The sequence below is a fragment of the Thermobia domestica genome, chromosome 7, assembly GCF_964235325.1.
Source record: "Thermobia domestica chromosome 7, izTheDome1.hap1.1, whole genome shotgun sequence".
Classification (NCBI taxonomy): Eukaryota; Metazoa; Arthropoda; class Insecta; order Zygentoma; family Lepismatidae; genus Thermobia; species Thermobia domestica.
The window spans coordinates 12,247,540-12,264,992 of record NC_137460.1 but is presented as its reverse complement, the minus strand read 5'-3'; the positions used below and the strand labels follow the sequence as shown (position 1 = coordinate 12,264,992).

General features: G+C 38.7%; 1 protein-coding gene across 1 annotated transcript in view; it reads right to left on the bottom strand.

Annotated features, from left to right (window-relative positions):
* The window catches only part of GABA-B-R1 (gamma-aminobutyric acid type B receptor subunit 1), a 77,004-nt gene that overhangs the window by 20,829 nt on the left and 38,722 nt on the right, over nt 1–17,453 (bottom strand). Inside the window, exons 11-14 of the mRNA XM_081764128.1 lie at nt 17,252–17,402; nt 13,261–13,501; nt 7,333–7,537; nt 3,010–3,266 (exon numbers count right to left, since the gene is read on the bottom strand). Coding sequence (XP_081620254.1) covers nt 3,010–3,266; nt 7,333–7,537; nt 13,261–13,501; nt 17,252–17,402 — 854 coding nt within the window. The remainder of the gene's footprint in view (nt 1–3,009; nt 3,267–7,332; nt 7,538–13,260; nt 13,502–17,251; nt 17,403–17,453) is intronic.

The following is a 17,453-nucleotide window of genomic DNA, read 5'->3' as shown; positions in this document are numbered from 1 at the left end:
CCAGTTTTTTTTTTTAAGATACTTCATGTAACAGTATTTGATCCGTCGGATCTTGGAATTTCAGGGAACTCAGCAGCCACCTGGAGAAATCGAATTACATAATGTAGTTCACACATGGCGGGCGCTTCGATTGCAGTCAGTATCTGAACTGTCTGATCTTGGAATTTCAGGGAACTCAGCAGCCACCTGGAGAAATCGAATTACATAATGTAGTTCACACTTGGCGGGCGCTTCGATTGCAATCAGTATATGAACTGTCTGATTTTGGAATTTCAGGGAACTCAGTAGCCGCCTGGAGAAATCGAATTACATCATGTAGTCCACACTTGGCGGGCGCTTCGATTGCAATCAGTACATGAACTGTCTGATCTTGGAATTTCAGGGAACTCAGTAGCCGCCTGGAGAAATCGAATTACATCATGTAGTTCACACTTGGCGGGCGCTTTAATTGCACTCGAAATGATTTCACGTTCGTTATTTCATAATGACTGAATAGCAGAATCTGTCTATCGGTGTGATGGGTGAGTGAAGTACAATGAACAACTTGCCTTATCCACGTTTCGTCACCTAACGTGATTCTTCTCTGGTAACTTAACGGATATCGGAAAAAAAAAAGTTCTCGTATTACACGTCGACAATTTTTTTTTTTTTTCACCTTGAAAAATTTACACACATTCAAAATGTATTTCCTGTGAAATAACATATGTGAAGATAGAAATTATGAATAATATTGTTACCCTTCTGTAGAATTCAGACTTTTCGTATTCTCTCTTCCAGATTTTTTTTTTTTTTTAAATGAACAATAGGAGAATTTTTATTTACTGTTAACAGATATGTACCCAATCGCGTCAAATTAATAATCATCATTCATACTTACTTTATAGTTCTCTAATGTTTAACAGAGAGTCTTTTATTCCAGAAATATCTAATAAATTAATATACACGACAAATTAAATATCAAAAAGTTCGTGCAATCACCTAGAAGGTAACAAACTATGAACTCTCTCTTTCTCTCTGACATGCAATTTATGGTGAGGTCCTTCTATGTTAACCATGCAAATTTTGGACTCGTTAGAACAACTTTCTTTCTTTCTTTCTGTTGCACGTAAATCACTGAAGGTGGTTATAATTGACAAGTTTGAGGCACAGACCGTCATTAAATTCCTCCATCTTCAGGGGAAATCGGCAAAGCAGATCCAAAAAGAGAAGAAGAAGTCTTTGGGGGATGAAAGCTCATCCTCTGCAGGGCCGTGCCGTGGGGAAGGGGGGGGGCGAGTGGGGCGACGGCCCGGGCGCCGAAGTGAGGGGGCGAAAAATTTGGGAGAAAAAAGGAAAAAAGATAGGAAAAATTGCTTGGAATATATGTATGGGGGCGCCGTCGTATACTCTCGTCCTGGGCGCTGATTTTCCACGGCACGCCCTGATCCTCTGAGATGGTATCCAAAGGGAACGGCAACTCCACGCTGGAGACCGCAGACCCTCTAAATCCGGAAGACCATCTTTCACTGATGATCCCGCCTTGACGGAAAAAGTTGAGATCATAATGGAAGACAGGAGGATAGCCATTGAAAGTGTTACGTATGCAAATGAGTTATGGGGTCTCCTTCTAAACCTTTTGCCCAGTTAGCTGGGGTCGGCTTTTCGGATCGCTGTTTTTGAACCTGTTTCTATCTTGTGTCATACCCGCTGTGACATCACAGTGCACCACATCGTTCTTAACGCACTCTTTCTACTTCTTCTTTGGCCGGCCTCGGGTTCATTTCCCACTCACTTGTATAGCATCTACTCGGGTGAGCTACGTGGAATATCATTCACAACCCGCTGCCTCTTCAGAAAGTGTCAGCACAGTGGGTGCTACGACTGTTCACACCTTTCCAGAAAAGAAATCGCAAGGACGCTGCAAGAGAGAAAAATGAAATGAAATCTGAGTTTTACGTCCCACGATTATGCCGGTTAGGCTAAAGGAGACGGTGATGATGAGTAATGAATGAAATGGTGGAATGAAGAAAGTGGGAGGAAACGAGAGAACCCCGAGAAAACCCACGCACACGGTGTTTGTCCACCACAAAGTTCACTTGGCGGGGGCTGGGATCGAACCCGGAACCCCAAGCACCAGAGATGAACGCTCTACTACTGAGCCACCGCGGCTTCCGCTGCAAGAGAGATTGAATCGCTCTGAAGAGGATGAAGAGGACTTTTTCAGCAAATTTGTGACAATGGATGAAAGTTGACTATTTTTATGATCCAGAAACAAAGGAAATGAGCAAACAATGGAAACACCCCTCCTCCCACACACCTGAAAAGACAGAGTGCAGAAGTCTACCGCCAAGGTGATGCTTTCTGTTTTCTGGGACTGTGAATGGGCCATCATGACAGATTATCTACCACAGGGGCAAACTATTTCTAGTACTTATTATTCCGATCTCCTGGCTAAGTTACGACAGACACTGAAGAAGAAACGTCGTGGATTAGTCACAAAAGAGGTCTGCTGTTGGCAGACAATGCACTAGCTCATTCCGCCCATACATCCATGATAAAAGAAGTGGAATTAAGATATGAAATTTTCCCCACCCTAATACTCATTGGACCTAGCACTAAATGACTTCCTTCTCTTTCCAGAAATGGAGCGTCCATTCAGAGTACGCCATTTTGACAGTAGGGATGACGCCATTTCTGAAGTTGAACTGTGGTTTCAAAGCCAAACTGCAGACTTTTACAAAGCAGGTTTTCGGGAAGTGAGGAGCTGTTGGCAAAAATGTGTCGCTAGGCACGGTGACTACGTAGAGAATGACTAATATCATCGTGGTATCAGAGTTTTCCCGAGTAGATTTCTTCTAAGTGATTGCACGAACTATTTGATACTTCTCGTATATTTTTTCCTTTATTTGATGCAACATAAGAGATTGTGTTGTTTGCTTACTAAAACATGTGCCAGACACATTCTTTATTGTAACATCTCGTCTTGTAGTTTAGTATCGTGAGGTCAGATACTTGCAGTAGTGAGCTTACCTTAGGAACAAAGATGAGGGCCATACTTAAGAAACAGCAGAAGATCACTGCCAGAGCTACAAAAGCAAAACTGGCATCCTGTTGAGAGGCGATCACAATGGTCACTGGAGCAGTGATGAGACACAGCACCACAACGTTATATATGGACATCCCAACGTACCTCGAGTCATTGATTTGCTTTACTTTAATGTTCCGGGTCTCATACGCAAGGAACAAACCAAAAATCAACACTAATCCCTTGTAACCGTACAGAACACCTGTTAAAATAAAAAGAAAATACACGTTAATATATTAATAATATATGTTATTTGATATAAGCATGGAAAGCATACAACTGTATGCTTAAGATATTCGAATCATTATCACCAAAGAAACATATGTCCTCAAAGAAACGTCCAAACTCGCTGAGCCCGGCTCTTGGACTCGATCGGGTTCTAGTTCAATAACTGAACATGAGCTCCATAGCTCTGTATAAATAGATAATAACCCAAGACTTCGAGTCCAGGAGAGTGCAAGCCTCATCAATGATAATGAACTAAAGCCCTTAGCTAGCGCGAGTCCATTGGGATTAGTGAGCGCGAGCATCATTAAAGAAAGCGAGCCAAAGCTAGCTCGACTATAGGCTAAGGTAGCATGAGCCTGACTGGGATCAGTGAGCGCAATACAGAAAGTGAGCCCGAGCTAGCTCAAGTGCAAGGCTAAGGTAGCATGAACCTCATTGGGATCAGTGAGCGCAAACCCCATTACAGAAAGTGAGCCCGAGCTAGCTCAAGTGCAAGGCTAAGGTAGCATGAACCTCATTGGGATCAGTGAGCGCAAACCCCATTACAGAAAGTGAGCACGAACTAGCTCGAGTGTAAAGCTAATGTAACGTGAGCCTCATTGGGATCACAGTGAGCGCGATTCTCATTGCAAAAAGCGAGCCCCAGCTAGCTCGAATGCAAGGCTAAGGTAGCGTAAGCTTCATTCGGATCAGTGAGTGCGAGCCTCATTAGAGAAGCGTTTTCGAGCTCGTTCGAGTGCAAGGCTAGGATTGCGTGTGCCTCATGGGATCTGTAAGCGGATTCTTATTACAGAAAGCGAGCTCGAGCTAACTCGAATGCAAGGCTAAGGTTGCATAAGCTTCATTGCGAACAGTGATCGCGAGTTTCATTAAAGGGAGAGAGCTTAAGCTAGTTTCAGTGCAAGGCTAAGGTAGTATTACGGATTTTTTCAAAAGCAAATGAAACAAAAGAGAGAGAGTTAATATATAGTTTTATTTACGATAAACCCACAAAGGTCGGTCATAGTAGCGTGAGCCTCATTGGGATAAATGAGCTCGAGCCTCATTACAGCACGAGAGATGGAGTTAACTCGAATGCAAGGCTAAGATAGAGTGAGCCTCACTGGGATCAGCAGAGCCCGAACTAGTTCAAATTTAAGGTTAAGGTAGTGTGAGCCTCATTGGGATCCGTGAGCGTGAGCTTGATTGCAAAATGGCTATCTCTGGACTATGAAACTTTGCCCTTACTAAAATCTCACTCCATAAATTCACTATCATCAGAGATTTCAATGGATTTACGAGTTTCATGGCCTTTAGATACCGAGAAAGTGATTTTTCAATCTCTGGCAGTCTGTTTGTACTGATGTACTCTCGCCTAAAAATCACACCGTTTAACATATCTGAACCAAATTTTAAACTTACGATTTTCATGTGATTCTCCAGGGGGTATTTACGAATTTTCTTCCTACCCGTAAACACAAGGGTGGTTTACTGAAAGGTGAAAACAGAAAATTGCTGTTTTCTGAAAGAACTCTTAACGATTTTATTTATATTTCATATATGAATTTTTTAATTACAACTCCATACTGCGATGTAAGATAAAAATTGAAAAGGGTTAGTTAGTTTCTTCTTTTTTTTTTTCGGGCGATTTTCTCAAAAGCGATTCAGACAATCTTGTTCATATTTCATAAATATTTATTTCATTAATAACATGGCAATATTGTGTTAGGCACAACTCATTTGTCCTGAAAAAATCTACACAAGATAGTTTATTCTTGGGAGTGAGTTTTTTCGGACGATTTTCTCAAAAACGATCAAGCAATCTATATTTCATAAATAAAAAAAAAATCATTATAATTTGTATAATGTTGCAAAATCACTTCCATGAAAATATCCACAAGGGGTAAGTTTACTCTTGGGGTGAGTTATTTTGACAATCTAGTGAAATACCAATCATGCGACTCTGTAATTATTGTATTAACGAATATTTCATTAATAATTCTAATATAAGGCATAAGGTATTTCTTACAGAAAAACCTACATGGGATAGTTTACTTTTGGGGATGAGTTTTCTTTAAGCGAAGCTTTCCGACAACGTCTTATAATTTTGTTCGTATTTCACAAGAAAACATTTTCATTAATAACTGCAGCACTAAATGATTTAATTTATGGAATTGGAACGAGAAAATTTAGTGTGATGACCCGTACCTTTTATTTGAATTAAATTTAGTGTAAGTGCTCTTTATGTCAATAGTTCCATAATTATCGAGTGGCACTAGAATCTACATTATTCTTCTGAGTTCAAAAATATTAATGTTGGCAATTTCTTTTTCTTCACGTTATTGTTAATTTTTACTTGTATATATTTGATGATTTTTCAATCTTCATTTCAGTATTCTGGGAAGGTAAAAACACTGAGAAGTTCATATTTTTAAAAATAACAGCTTAAATTCTGTGGTTTGTCATTTAACATCCTTTCTGAAGCAACAAGTTGTGTGTGTTTATATAAACAGGTTAATTTTACAACGATATTGTATATCTGACATTTGTGAATTACTTTCATTTCTAATTGTAGCTATTTTGGGCCAACGGTGCTTAAAAGTGATATGTTATGAAGAAGAAGAAGAAAAAATGTAGAATATATGTTGAGATAGATTGATGTTCATGTAATGGCAGTGGCTAACTAGAGATAATTGTTTGTTTCGTGTTGCTATGACAACAGAAAGATTATTATTCATGGAGTTTTGAGAATAAAAGTTAGTTTTTCTATATATATTTGACAAGCCTAATTTCCAAGGTATGCAATTCTTAGTTTTTTGCAATTAAGTGTAAAAATTAAGGTACTGAATCGTGTTGACATATCTAGTTAATCGGACTGTAAGCAATATAGGTAACAAAAGGAATCATAAATAACGTTTCAATTTTGCAACTTTTTTAAAACAAACAATCCATAAAGGTGCAAATCAAAGTCATTCAGATCTGCTGTTTTAAAAACACAAAATGTGTTACATTAAAATCTCGTATTATAAATGTTCTCTTTTTTCATGATACATACTTCTTATATATCAAACCTTTATTTAGTAAAATCTCACATTTAAGGGGAAAAAATCTCCCAGAAATTTATTAAATCGGGGTAATACTATAATATGGTATGTACGAGGGAGGATAGCCTGATGGCAGGATTGGGAATGCTGTTCGGAATCTCAGCAACTGAACCAATACTCATACAACCAATTTAACCAACAGATAGTACATACATTAGATTATTTTGCGACATAGCGCCCACATCGGTTGAGGCATTTTCCGCATCATGAGGGAGTTTGAAGAATCCCTCCTGGTAAAAATCCTGTCCTTGTGTGTTCAATCGCGTTGTCACGAAGCGTTTTACCTCCTCATCTGAAGCGAGGCCCTCCTAAATGCTCCTTCAACTGCGGGAATAGGTAAAAGTTGCTTGGAGCGAGACCTGTACTGTAGAGAGAGTGGCCGATGTCCTAGCGAAACTGCTTCAACAGTATTGTGGTCTGTATGCGGGCGGGCGTTGTCGTGAAGGAAGATGGCGCCCTCTGTGAGAAGTCCTGGCCGTAAACTTCTACCAATTGCCGGTGAATTCCAGCCGCGGTTACATGTTCCACCCTGAGCGCACTTTTTAGCGAGACCAGATTTCTAAACGAGCCGCCATTTTTGTTTACCTACAACCAGCGCCGTAGGTGGAGGGTGGCTCAAACTCTCCACAGTTGCCAACTCCATGTATTACAATTACCGCACCACACACTTTTTTTCTCTATAACAGACGAAGAGCCTCGTAATCTTAGTTTTTGATCCTCCCTCGTACATCACTATTACAAGTATAATATTATATTTTAAATACTGTTCATAATATGATTTGCGATTTAACCAAATTCCGATTTTGCAGATACTCTTTCGCCACATTTAATCCGTTAAATCGAAAGTTTACTGTAGTAAACATAGTAAAGAAAACCAATTTCTCTCGATAACTTTATGCTCGGTGCATTTTCTTCTCTATGTCGCTACAAAATTTACTTCAGATAAATTCCACTTACCAAGCCAAATAGCGTGGTGTTCGCTTTCGCATTGTTCCAATTCTGGACGGATTTTGATATCATCATCAGTGTTGACGGGGTCTTCCAAAGGAAAGATTTTGATTGTCCGTTGCAACGGGTCCTTTAGTTGCCAAGTCAGAAGCAACACAAAATCAACAAGTAAGAGCCCTCCCACCATTACGTACAGCTTCCATGGTTCCACTTTCTGAAGAAAGAAAAAAAAAATCATGTTAATGGTAACCGATACACTATCAATTTCCAAAGTATAAACAAATGTTTCGAACTTAGCGTGTCCTAGAAACTTCTTTTATTGGTACAAATATTTCGTTTACTTTGGTAGGTTTTTGCGTTAAGTAGCAATGACAAGGAGTGATACAATTAATTTTAAATAACTTACTAAACTATACAAACATTTGTTCCCAAGAAACTGAAATCTCCTGCCTTCGTGAAACGGAATCCGTATGTATGTCAATTTGTCAAATTTAAATGGGATATATATATATATAATTGTGAGCATAGGCGGCGCCAGTATTTTGTTAATGTGGGTGAAGGCTAGGATGGGACAACACATCCTAACATTGTTGTCAGAATGGTCTGAACTATTGAGCTTTAAGATCTTGAAAATAATCCCTAAGTTTTACTAAAAAAAAATAAAAAAATAAAAAATAAAATAAAATAAAATAAAAATAAATAAATAAAATTTAAAAGCTAGAAAAACGCGGTACGATAGCAAGTAACTTATGAGACTTAAGAAGTCACTCAAATATATCCAAACATACGAAACAAAAAATTTACAAAATAGAAAGGATTATTGTAGGATATAAGTTAATATGGGTGCAGCTGCACCCACTGTGGCGCCGCCTATGATTGGGAGGGCATGAAGTGTGAATATTAAATAAAAGCATGAAGAGAAATGTCGAAACATGAATTTGTAATAGTTCTAATTTACGTTATTTTCGACACTGTCTTTATTTTAGCAAAATGGACTCACTAGAACAATTCGTTGTGCAGTGGAACGTTTTCTTCATTTTCTTTAATCATACAATACAGTGATGCATTGTTCTCTCTTATCTCAATGGGAGGAGTACAAAGTTAGCCAATCGAAATTTGAGTTGAGAAATTAAAATTTAAGCAAATAATTACAGTCAGCTAAACTGGCAAAATTTTCTCGATCCTTGTCTTGATGCACGAATGAGTCTATGAAGAGGAGATCACAACAAAATCATTAATTAAAAATACATAAAATGTATTGATTAATGGAAGAAATTACACACTGCGTTGTTGAACACTGGCTTCAAGACTGATAGAATGTATGTCTGCTAAGGGAGCAGATTTGGCAGCGTAGTGACAAACAAATCGAAATGGATTCGAATCTTGATCCAGTCGTGCATCTTATACAGAAATATTTCCAATGGTTTTCAGATTATCACTCTCTGTTTTTCAAATATGAATATTGCTTTAGAATTGGTCGCACCATCTACAACTACCTCTTCCTCCTTTTAATGACATATGGCACGCCTCTTTCCTGCGATCCCACTTTGTTTCACCTATATTTACAGGGCTCATAGTGGTCTGGTCTCTTGTAAATAGTTGAAAAGTGACCAAAGGCACACGAAAAAGTGACCAAAAGCAAACGAAATAGTAACGAAAAAGTGACCAAAATCTCATCATGACCCTTTTTCCTTTGTCAATTTCTTCACCACCTCTCTCTTTGTTATTTTGTTTCACCTTTTCTTCTTTACTTCTTCTTTCTGAGCTTCCTACTTTCTTTGGTTTTCTAAGCGTGCTTTGTAGTTACGGTAAGCAGACTTAGCAGATGTAAGAAGCTTCTGAGTAAGTGGAACCAGTTCTGGCCTATTTCCGAATTTCTTCATCCCAGACATTATATTTAACTTAGCATTGAGAGTTCTCAAAGCCATGAAATATTCAAATTCATCACTTACTCTTAAGAACATACAAGAAGCATAACACAAGACGAACATGATGAACCACACAAACACACACACACACAACGTGAAACGGAGCGTTAATATTACGAGAGAAAACAAAGACTATTATGATAGAAGAAAGAATAGACACACAAGGGTTCTCAACTCCATCTTGAGAGCTTAAACAGCCAGCAACCATCCACTGTGCTTTAGAAAGAATAAAAGCTGAAGTGAGAATAGAGAGACTGTTCCACATGTGCCAACAAGTACTGAAGCCTTCGGAAGACTAATGAGTAACAAGTTTCTGCCTTTTTCCATTCATTTTTATAATTTTTTCTTAGAAAACTGCCAATAAACATAAATCACACGAAAAAGTCACTTTACCTCCCAAAAAAGTAACTTTTAGTGGCAAATTTGAAAAGAAGTAACTTTTAGTTTAAAAAAAGTTACTCGCTATGAGCCCTGTATTTACAGATTTACTTCATGCCTATGACTCAGTTCCTCTCTATGACCTGATTGGTACTCTCTGGCAACAAGAAATTCCAGCAAAATTCTTGCTAATACTTTTGGTACAACCCACTCTACATTTGTTTGGTCGTGCATACATACCAACATATCTTCTGGTCGTACAAACTCTCAAGACCTCCACCAAGGATCAGCTATTTTCACCATTTTTTTCAATATATTTCTAACAACCATTCTTCAGACTGCAGGCAACGCTGTCCGAATTTTAAGCTTTTCTGATGATATTATGTATTAGATTACTTCTCACGTTCTACATCTCTCTCTCTTCTTTCCTCAGTTTAATGCGTTCAATTTCCACTTCCACTTGGTCTACTACCTTTCATAACAAGTATAAATCACAAACTCTTAACATGTGGCGATTTTCTTCCCTTTTCTTCTTTCTCCTTCACTCTCCACTCTCTGACGTATCCGAATCATATCTACCACTACAACAGCAGCAGTACTTTACACAAACACGGGTTCTTCCCCGTGTTTAAGTCTTAGGCTATTTGAGAAAGCGTTACCCCCTGTAGCGAACGCGGCCAAAGTGGCTATTCAGTAATTTTACTTTCACCAGAGTTGTAAATCATACTGTGAACCAGTCAGGGTTTCCGGGTCTTTTTGCCAGGTTCAGGTGTGTAATAGCAGAGTTCCAATACTCTGCACAAACCATCTTCCAAGCAGCTGTTTCTTGCTACAATCCCCTTGCCTGGCAACACGTCTTTCCTTTTTTTTTTTTTCCTTCCTTTTGAAATCTTTTAAACAGCAGGCGGTCTATTGTTCCGACCCGCACCAAATACGCTCGAGCTGACGTTTTCTCAGCGATTTTATTGCTTTCGCGTTTATGATTAGGCACCCAGATTTAAATACATGGTCAGCGTGTTCCAAGCGTACGCATGAGCAATAAATACGCTTTGCGATCGTCTCAAATAGCCGGGTATTAAACCTTTACTAACTCTCAGATAAATTATGCCCACAACTTTTCAACTTACCCGTACCTCTCTCCTTCCAAAAATTCAACTTCTTAGACATCTATATACTCCCCCTAAATGTCCTACTTCTGTCCCTTTAATGTATCACAGTTATTTACATCTCTCTTCTCATCTTCACTTACAAGGTACGCGTAATTTTCATTGCTAATTACATGACTACCCTGTTTTGTCTCAATTCCTTTCTGTCTTTTACCCCCAATACCCCTCCTACCTCGTCATTTTACAAAAAAATTACATATATTCTCTCTTCCTCCTCTTCCCAACAATACTGTTCATTTATAATGCGATGGTCCTGAAGACGCATTTCGGTTAGCTTTCTGTGACCCCTCCGTTCAATAATGTTTCAGTTTCAGACTTCGCAGCTATGTCACAACTTTTCTGGCTCACACTTGTGCTCTTTATACGACACTCTTTATACTCTCTCAAGCATCAAATCCCATCCATTTACATAGGAACACATCTTGAATCTTTTCTTACCTCCCTACTATCATCTGGATTGATTGAAAGGGTGTGGCTGGAAGCATCGACAGCGAGGGCTATTGCACACTTCTGTGACACATTAAAAAAAAAATAAGAAATAAAAAAGAATAAAAGTACAATATCCCAGGATAATGATAAATTCAGAGTGCAGGCTATATCATAATAAAGAGTATCATTCCATTTAGGAAATAAAATGTCATAGCATTTAAGAAATGTGCAAACTAAACACTAAGACATGTTAATCTTCTCTGGAGGGGCAGCTCGGCAATAGGTAAACACATGTGGAGCCTCCCTTAATTAATAGTCAATAAGACTATACAGAATAGAAAAGATAAAAAGAAAGCAAATGCTATGATAAGAATAAAACCAACATAACACAGATAGGCAATAGATAAAATTAGAAATAAATTAATTAAAATGGGAAAAACCTCTCATAAAGGAGTCAAGACTTGGGCATGTTACAGAAATGAGGAAACTTTTAGAATTATCTGAGCATCATCATCAAGCAAACTGGGCAGATCTACAGGCAGTCCAAGGTGGGTTCGCTCAGGAGCAAGATGCAGACACTCCACGAGAACATGCCGAATAGTTAAATCACCACAAAAAGCGCAAGAAGGCGGATTCGGGTGACGAAACACACAGCCATGGGTGAAGTGACTATGCCCAATACACAAAAGTGTTAATCTTCTTCCTTCGAGTTGTGAAGTACGGGAATACAATTATCTTGTTAGACTTCTCACTCGTTCTGTTAATCTCTGAAACCAATCTACTTTTCCTTTCGTCGCAATCTCTACACTATGTCATTTTTCTTTCCTGAGTGAAAGTTCACGTAGTCGTAACTGGGAATCTCACAGCTGATGGTGCTGCGTTCTATGGCTCTTCATGGTGCCTACTCTAACCTCTCTCTTTATCCAATTGACCTTTACCGTGCCCTTACTAAGCTTCATTTCCAACTCTGGACTTCTTATAATGCTGGATGCAGCCCGTTGCATCACTTCTATTCCCTCAGCTTTTCCTAATGGTTTACTCAACATTTTCACCTCTTTTATTTATATTTTCTCCCATATAATAAACTCCCATATTCTCTCGACCTCTCAATATTTACTCGAACTTCGCAAACGAACTATTTCCCTCTGTACTTGCGGACAGGATGGTGGCACCATAAATCATTTTATATTTTCATGTTCCCTCTGCCCGGACTGTTGCTTACATTTCATCTCTATACTACATAAATATCTTAGCTCTGGCCATTACAATATATATATAACCTGAACTTTTTCCTTCTCTACACAAAAATTTGAACTTATTTCTTCCGTTTACAACAATATGTCTTACTTTGCATCTTACAAGCGTACCTAATGTCTTATCTTTTCATATTTGTCTCTTGAGTAACCCATTACAATTTCCCGGAGAGTGCACAACGCTGTTCGACAAGAAACCGCCAAAGAAAGAAAAGGAGATAAAAGGTTTCATTTACATATGTGTGATTATCTGTATAATTTATTTTTACTTCTAGCAATGTAAATACTTTCAGTGTAAACATAAAATCCACGGTATTAAATAAAGATCACATATTACATTTAGAATAGCAGGTTTTTCAAGGAAATGTGGTGAACATTATTTTGATTCTAACAGGCATTTGAATAGGATCAGCATGGTTCAACAAATAAGCGAAAGCATTGTTCCGAAAATAAATAGAACGCAAACTGGTGAGAAATGTAGTTTTTCATTTATCGTTGTTATTGTTTACTTTTAAAGTGCATGCATCTTCTCAACTGCATGTTGTCTTGTTCGGTTTATTGCAGCTGAAACTTACAGTATGTTATTACCCTAGGCCGTTATTCATTCAGTTATTCGTTTATATTTTGCATCTACTTTATTTTATTATTTTGTAATGTCTTTACTTCGAAATAATAATAATAATAATAATAATAATAATAATAATAATAATAATAATAATAATAATAATAATAATAATAATAATAATAATAATAATAATAACATCAAAAAGGGATAAAATATACCTTAGTTTCCAGCTTTGCTTTCGTAGTGAGACGATGCACTCTCCACACTTTACTGAACATAGCACCGTACGCAAGTGTAAACCCAATGCAGAGTAACCACACTCTGGCTTGGCAGATCACTGGATACATCGATTCCGAAACAAATTGGCCATCTAACCCAAGCAAGAAAATACTCCACAGACAAATGATCACTCCAAACAGCATGATAGTGTTACAGATGGGGTGGGAGGACTGAATAACTCTGAAATTAGAATATTGAAAAAAAAATGTAGATTTAATAATGCAGTTCAGTACACTACTTTCTTTCTTACTTTCATATATGAAGATTATTTGAAAAACACACAAACACTATTCCCATTCCCATGTGAGCTCTTTCGTGGCTAAGCGGTTAGCGTACGCGCTTTTGCCGTGGGAGACCCGAGTTCGATTCCCGGCGGGAGCTCATGTGGTTCGGATTCCACGTTAATTAGTAGGTCCACGTCTCATATAGCCTTGCTGCTGAACGGGACGTTAAACTCAAACTCAACTCAACTATTCACCTCCAAAAAAAAAAAAAAAAAAAAAAATCCCAACGTTCTTCCTTACTTTTAAGAACTTGTACGACATTCTTTTCCATACTACTTATCTAAAGCTACAGTACATAAGTAAATGCACTAAATAACAAGTCAGAGAAGCCTGTTATGTATGTATATTGTTACTCTAAAGTCAAAATAAACCCTACTGCTCACCCGATAGATTATACTCAGATTATGGATTAGGAGTTTAGATTTCTGGGCTTTCGGCACCTATGGACATGTTAGCCCGTCATGTATGAGGGATGACGTCACGCTATCCGAGAAAAGGGAAGGAAGCGGCCTGGGACCAGGCCCGTATCTAAGGGGGTCTAGGGGGCGTGCCCACCCTAAATTTTCACTGGCCCGCCTAAAATTTTGACGGTAGGCTTGCAAATGAACTATAATATGGTGATGAACTATATTATGGTTGGATCGGGCCCCCCCTAACTTCTGCCGAGCCCCCCACTAAATTTTTGGGCTGGCTACCGCCCTGCCTGGGACCTGTGTGTTAGGTACAATCCTGGCATTTACCTGGTGTGAATGAGAAAAACCTCACTCAGTATGATTGGCCTGGAAAAGCTTTTACACTTTTTCGACCGAGTGTTCCCACCGGGAATCGAACCCGGGACCGCTCGCACCAAAGACGAGAGAGTTAGCGAGTACGGTACGCGGGGCCACTATCAGATTACGGGGGAAAAAATTAATACTAGGATTAGGATATAGCAACAACAAAATCTCCACGTCATACAATGATTTCTGTTTTTTATTCATGTAAACACTCTTATTGTATACTTCTGAATCATAGATGTCTCATCCTTCTTTTTGTATGTCTGGATAAAAAACCAGTGCTGGCACGTTATTTTTCATTTTTATTTGTGTAACTGAATAACTACAATGTTAAAGGTCGGAGTGCACACTTACCTATGATCAATGACGTACCCTACTCGAAAATTCTACTCTAGACATCCTCTGCCTCAAAATGCACTACCACTTTTAACCTTAAGCGAGGTTCTGACCTCAATTCCCCCCCCCCCTACTCTCTCGCAGAAGTATGACCTTTATTAAAAATGTGCGTTTCTTATATATATATATATATATAATCATGTAGCTGCTACCGGTTTCAAAAGTTTGTCAATTTTTTTCTTGAGCTTTCCTCTTGGAAAAATGAAACTAAATTTACTATTTTTACCTCCATGGATTACGTCTTTTATTCTAAAGGAGACGAATGGTTAATGAAAATGAATCATTCTGGAATAATTTATGGAATGAGAACGTAGGAGGAAATAAAAAAAAGCTCATGAACACAATGCTGCCTACCACAAACTCACACAGTCTGAGATCGAACTACAGACTCCTGGCACCAGATGATGAGCATTCTGCCACTGAGCCACCGTTATCCCTACCTTTTCCCTTGGAGCTCACTTGCGTAACTATATGGTTAGAATACGCAACCTTCTGTGCTACAGACTCGATTCAATTCCCAGTAGAAGCTCGTGTAGTTCGGATCTCACTTGAAATTGTAGATCCACGTTTCATGCACCCTAGATGCTGAAATGGGAGATGTTAAACTAGATGGATGCCACACCGAATATTTCAGTCACACGCTCTGCGTCATAACCCGTGCTTAATTGAAAATATATGGCTGTAGAAGTAGAAGCTCGTCACTGGATTCTACACAGTAAAATATGAAATATATCGTTGTAAACCACGTAACCCGGACACACTTTGGAGTGAGATTAAAACGTTGTGCGTAAAAATTCCATTGGAAACTTTGATGCGAAATACGGAAGCAGTCATAACTCGTATTTAGAAATGTGTCGATGCTGAAAGGCCACCATTTTGAAAACATTTAATTAACCATCATTTGGAACATTCAGTTTGATCAGAAAATACACTCATTTTTCAAATTGGACTGTACCTTTACCCTTTCGCAGAAATCTAACCTTTTAAGTTGGAGAGAGTTCGAAGTGTGTATACATTTCTTTGATGCACCAGGTATATACCTAGTCTTACCATAAATATTGTCCCAAAGTTTTAAGTACTGATATTTTAATATGGTGAGAGAGATCTTAATATTCTAATAAGATCAATTACATGGAAGCATTATGAATCAATATCACAAATAATTATTCAAAATGGCCACCATTAGCATGCACAGTCCTTAAGTTTTATGGCCACTCATCAATTGCATTACACAGAACATCAACTGGAAAATCTGCATCTGCCTTCCGAAGAAACCGCTTTAAACTTCCAATATTTAAACTTGCAAGCCATCTCCTGAAGCTTGGACAACAATTAGGAGTCCACATGGTTTAGTTCCGGACTACCAGTAGGCCAATCTGAAGCGAAATGAAGTCTAGAACATTTGCCTCCAGCCACTGCTGGGTTGTCTGTGCCTTGTGCACTGGGGCAGAGTCCTGCTGGAAGCTCCAGTTCTTTCCGTGGAAGAGGATGTTGGTGAGATTCTTGACTAGTCTCTCAAGCAGTGTCTCCTGGTACCCTCTGGCTGACTTTTGATCCCCTTTCCACAGAAATGGAGCTCAGTTGTGCTCTCGTAACTCACGCCCCACCACACCACGACTGAGGCTCCGTTGTGCCCTCTGGATCCTTTTCACCAGCTTCTCTAGAGGATGTGGCATATGTCCTGTCATTTTGGGCATTGAAAGTCACCTCAATACTGAAGATCTTTCCATCAGTGAAAAGGATTAGACGGTGCCCAATTGCTGCGAAACGCTTTAGTAAGCGCTTTGCTTTCAGGAGCCTCTGGCGCTTCAATTCATTTGTCAGGAGATGTCCTTCGCGTTGTTTGTAAACATGGAGTCCCAGGACCTGCTTAATGTGCGATATAGACATTTTCGATTTCTTTAGCTCATGAGCCATAACTAACTATTCCCTAAATGGATTTCATCGGACACGTGCCGTCACTGCTTTTACAAGTTTCGGTGGTCGTTCTGTGCGTGGTCTTCCTTGCCGCGGGCGATCTTTCACAGTTCTAGTCTCAACAAAGCACTGGACAGTGCTGTAAAACTTTTTTTTTTTTTTTTTTTTTTTTTTTTTTTTAACTAATTAGCATCTTCTGGAAGGTTTTGAAAACTCTCCCCTGGTGATTTGCCTACCTTGTGCAACGGTATCACGGTCACACTATTTTCACACACGACCCCACTTACAACTGACATCTTTACATTTCTTTAGCTTATCTACCAATGACTCACGCTTCACGATACCGTTCTTAACGTCGCTCGCTTGTACGGATGGAAGTACAGCCACCCTCAAAAGTTGGAACAATATTTATGGTAAGACAAGCTATAATAATTTAGTAATATCTTTTCTTTATTATTCGTTCAGTACAGAGTGATGTCTTAAAAAGTGATACTCAAACTAAAATTAGTAACAAAATTTTAAAAAAGTAGAAATACACTACATTAATATCTCCTTACCTTCTATGCCTGTACATGATATTGAACACAATGAGAGCAATTGCCCATACAATGCCCACAAATGACACAGTACACATAGAAATAAAAAGCCCAAGAGATACAGTCCGTAGCACAGTTTTAACAATTGTTCGATCTTGTGGTACTCTTCCGCCTGTAAAGACAGTAAACCAATATTAAAGTATTTCAGAACTGTTTAAAATAC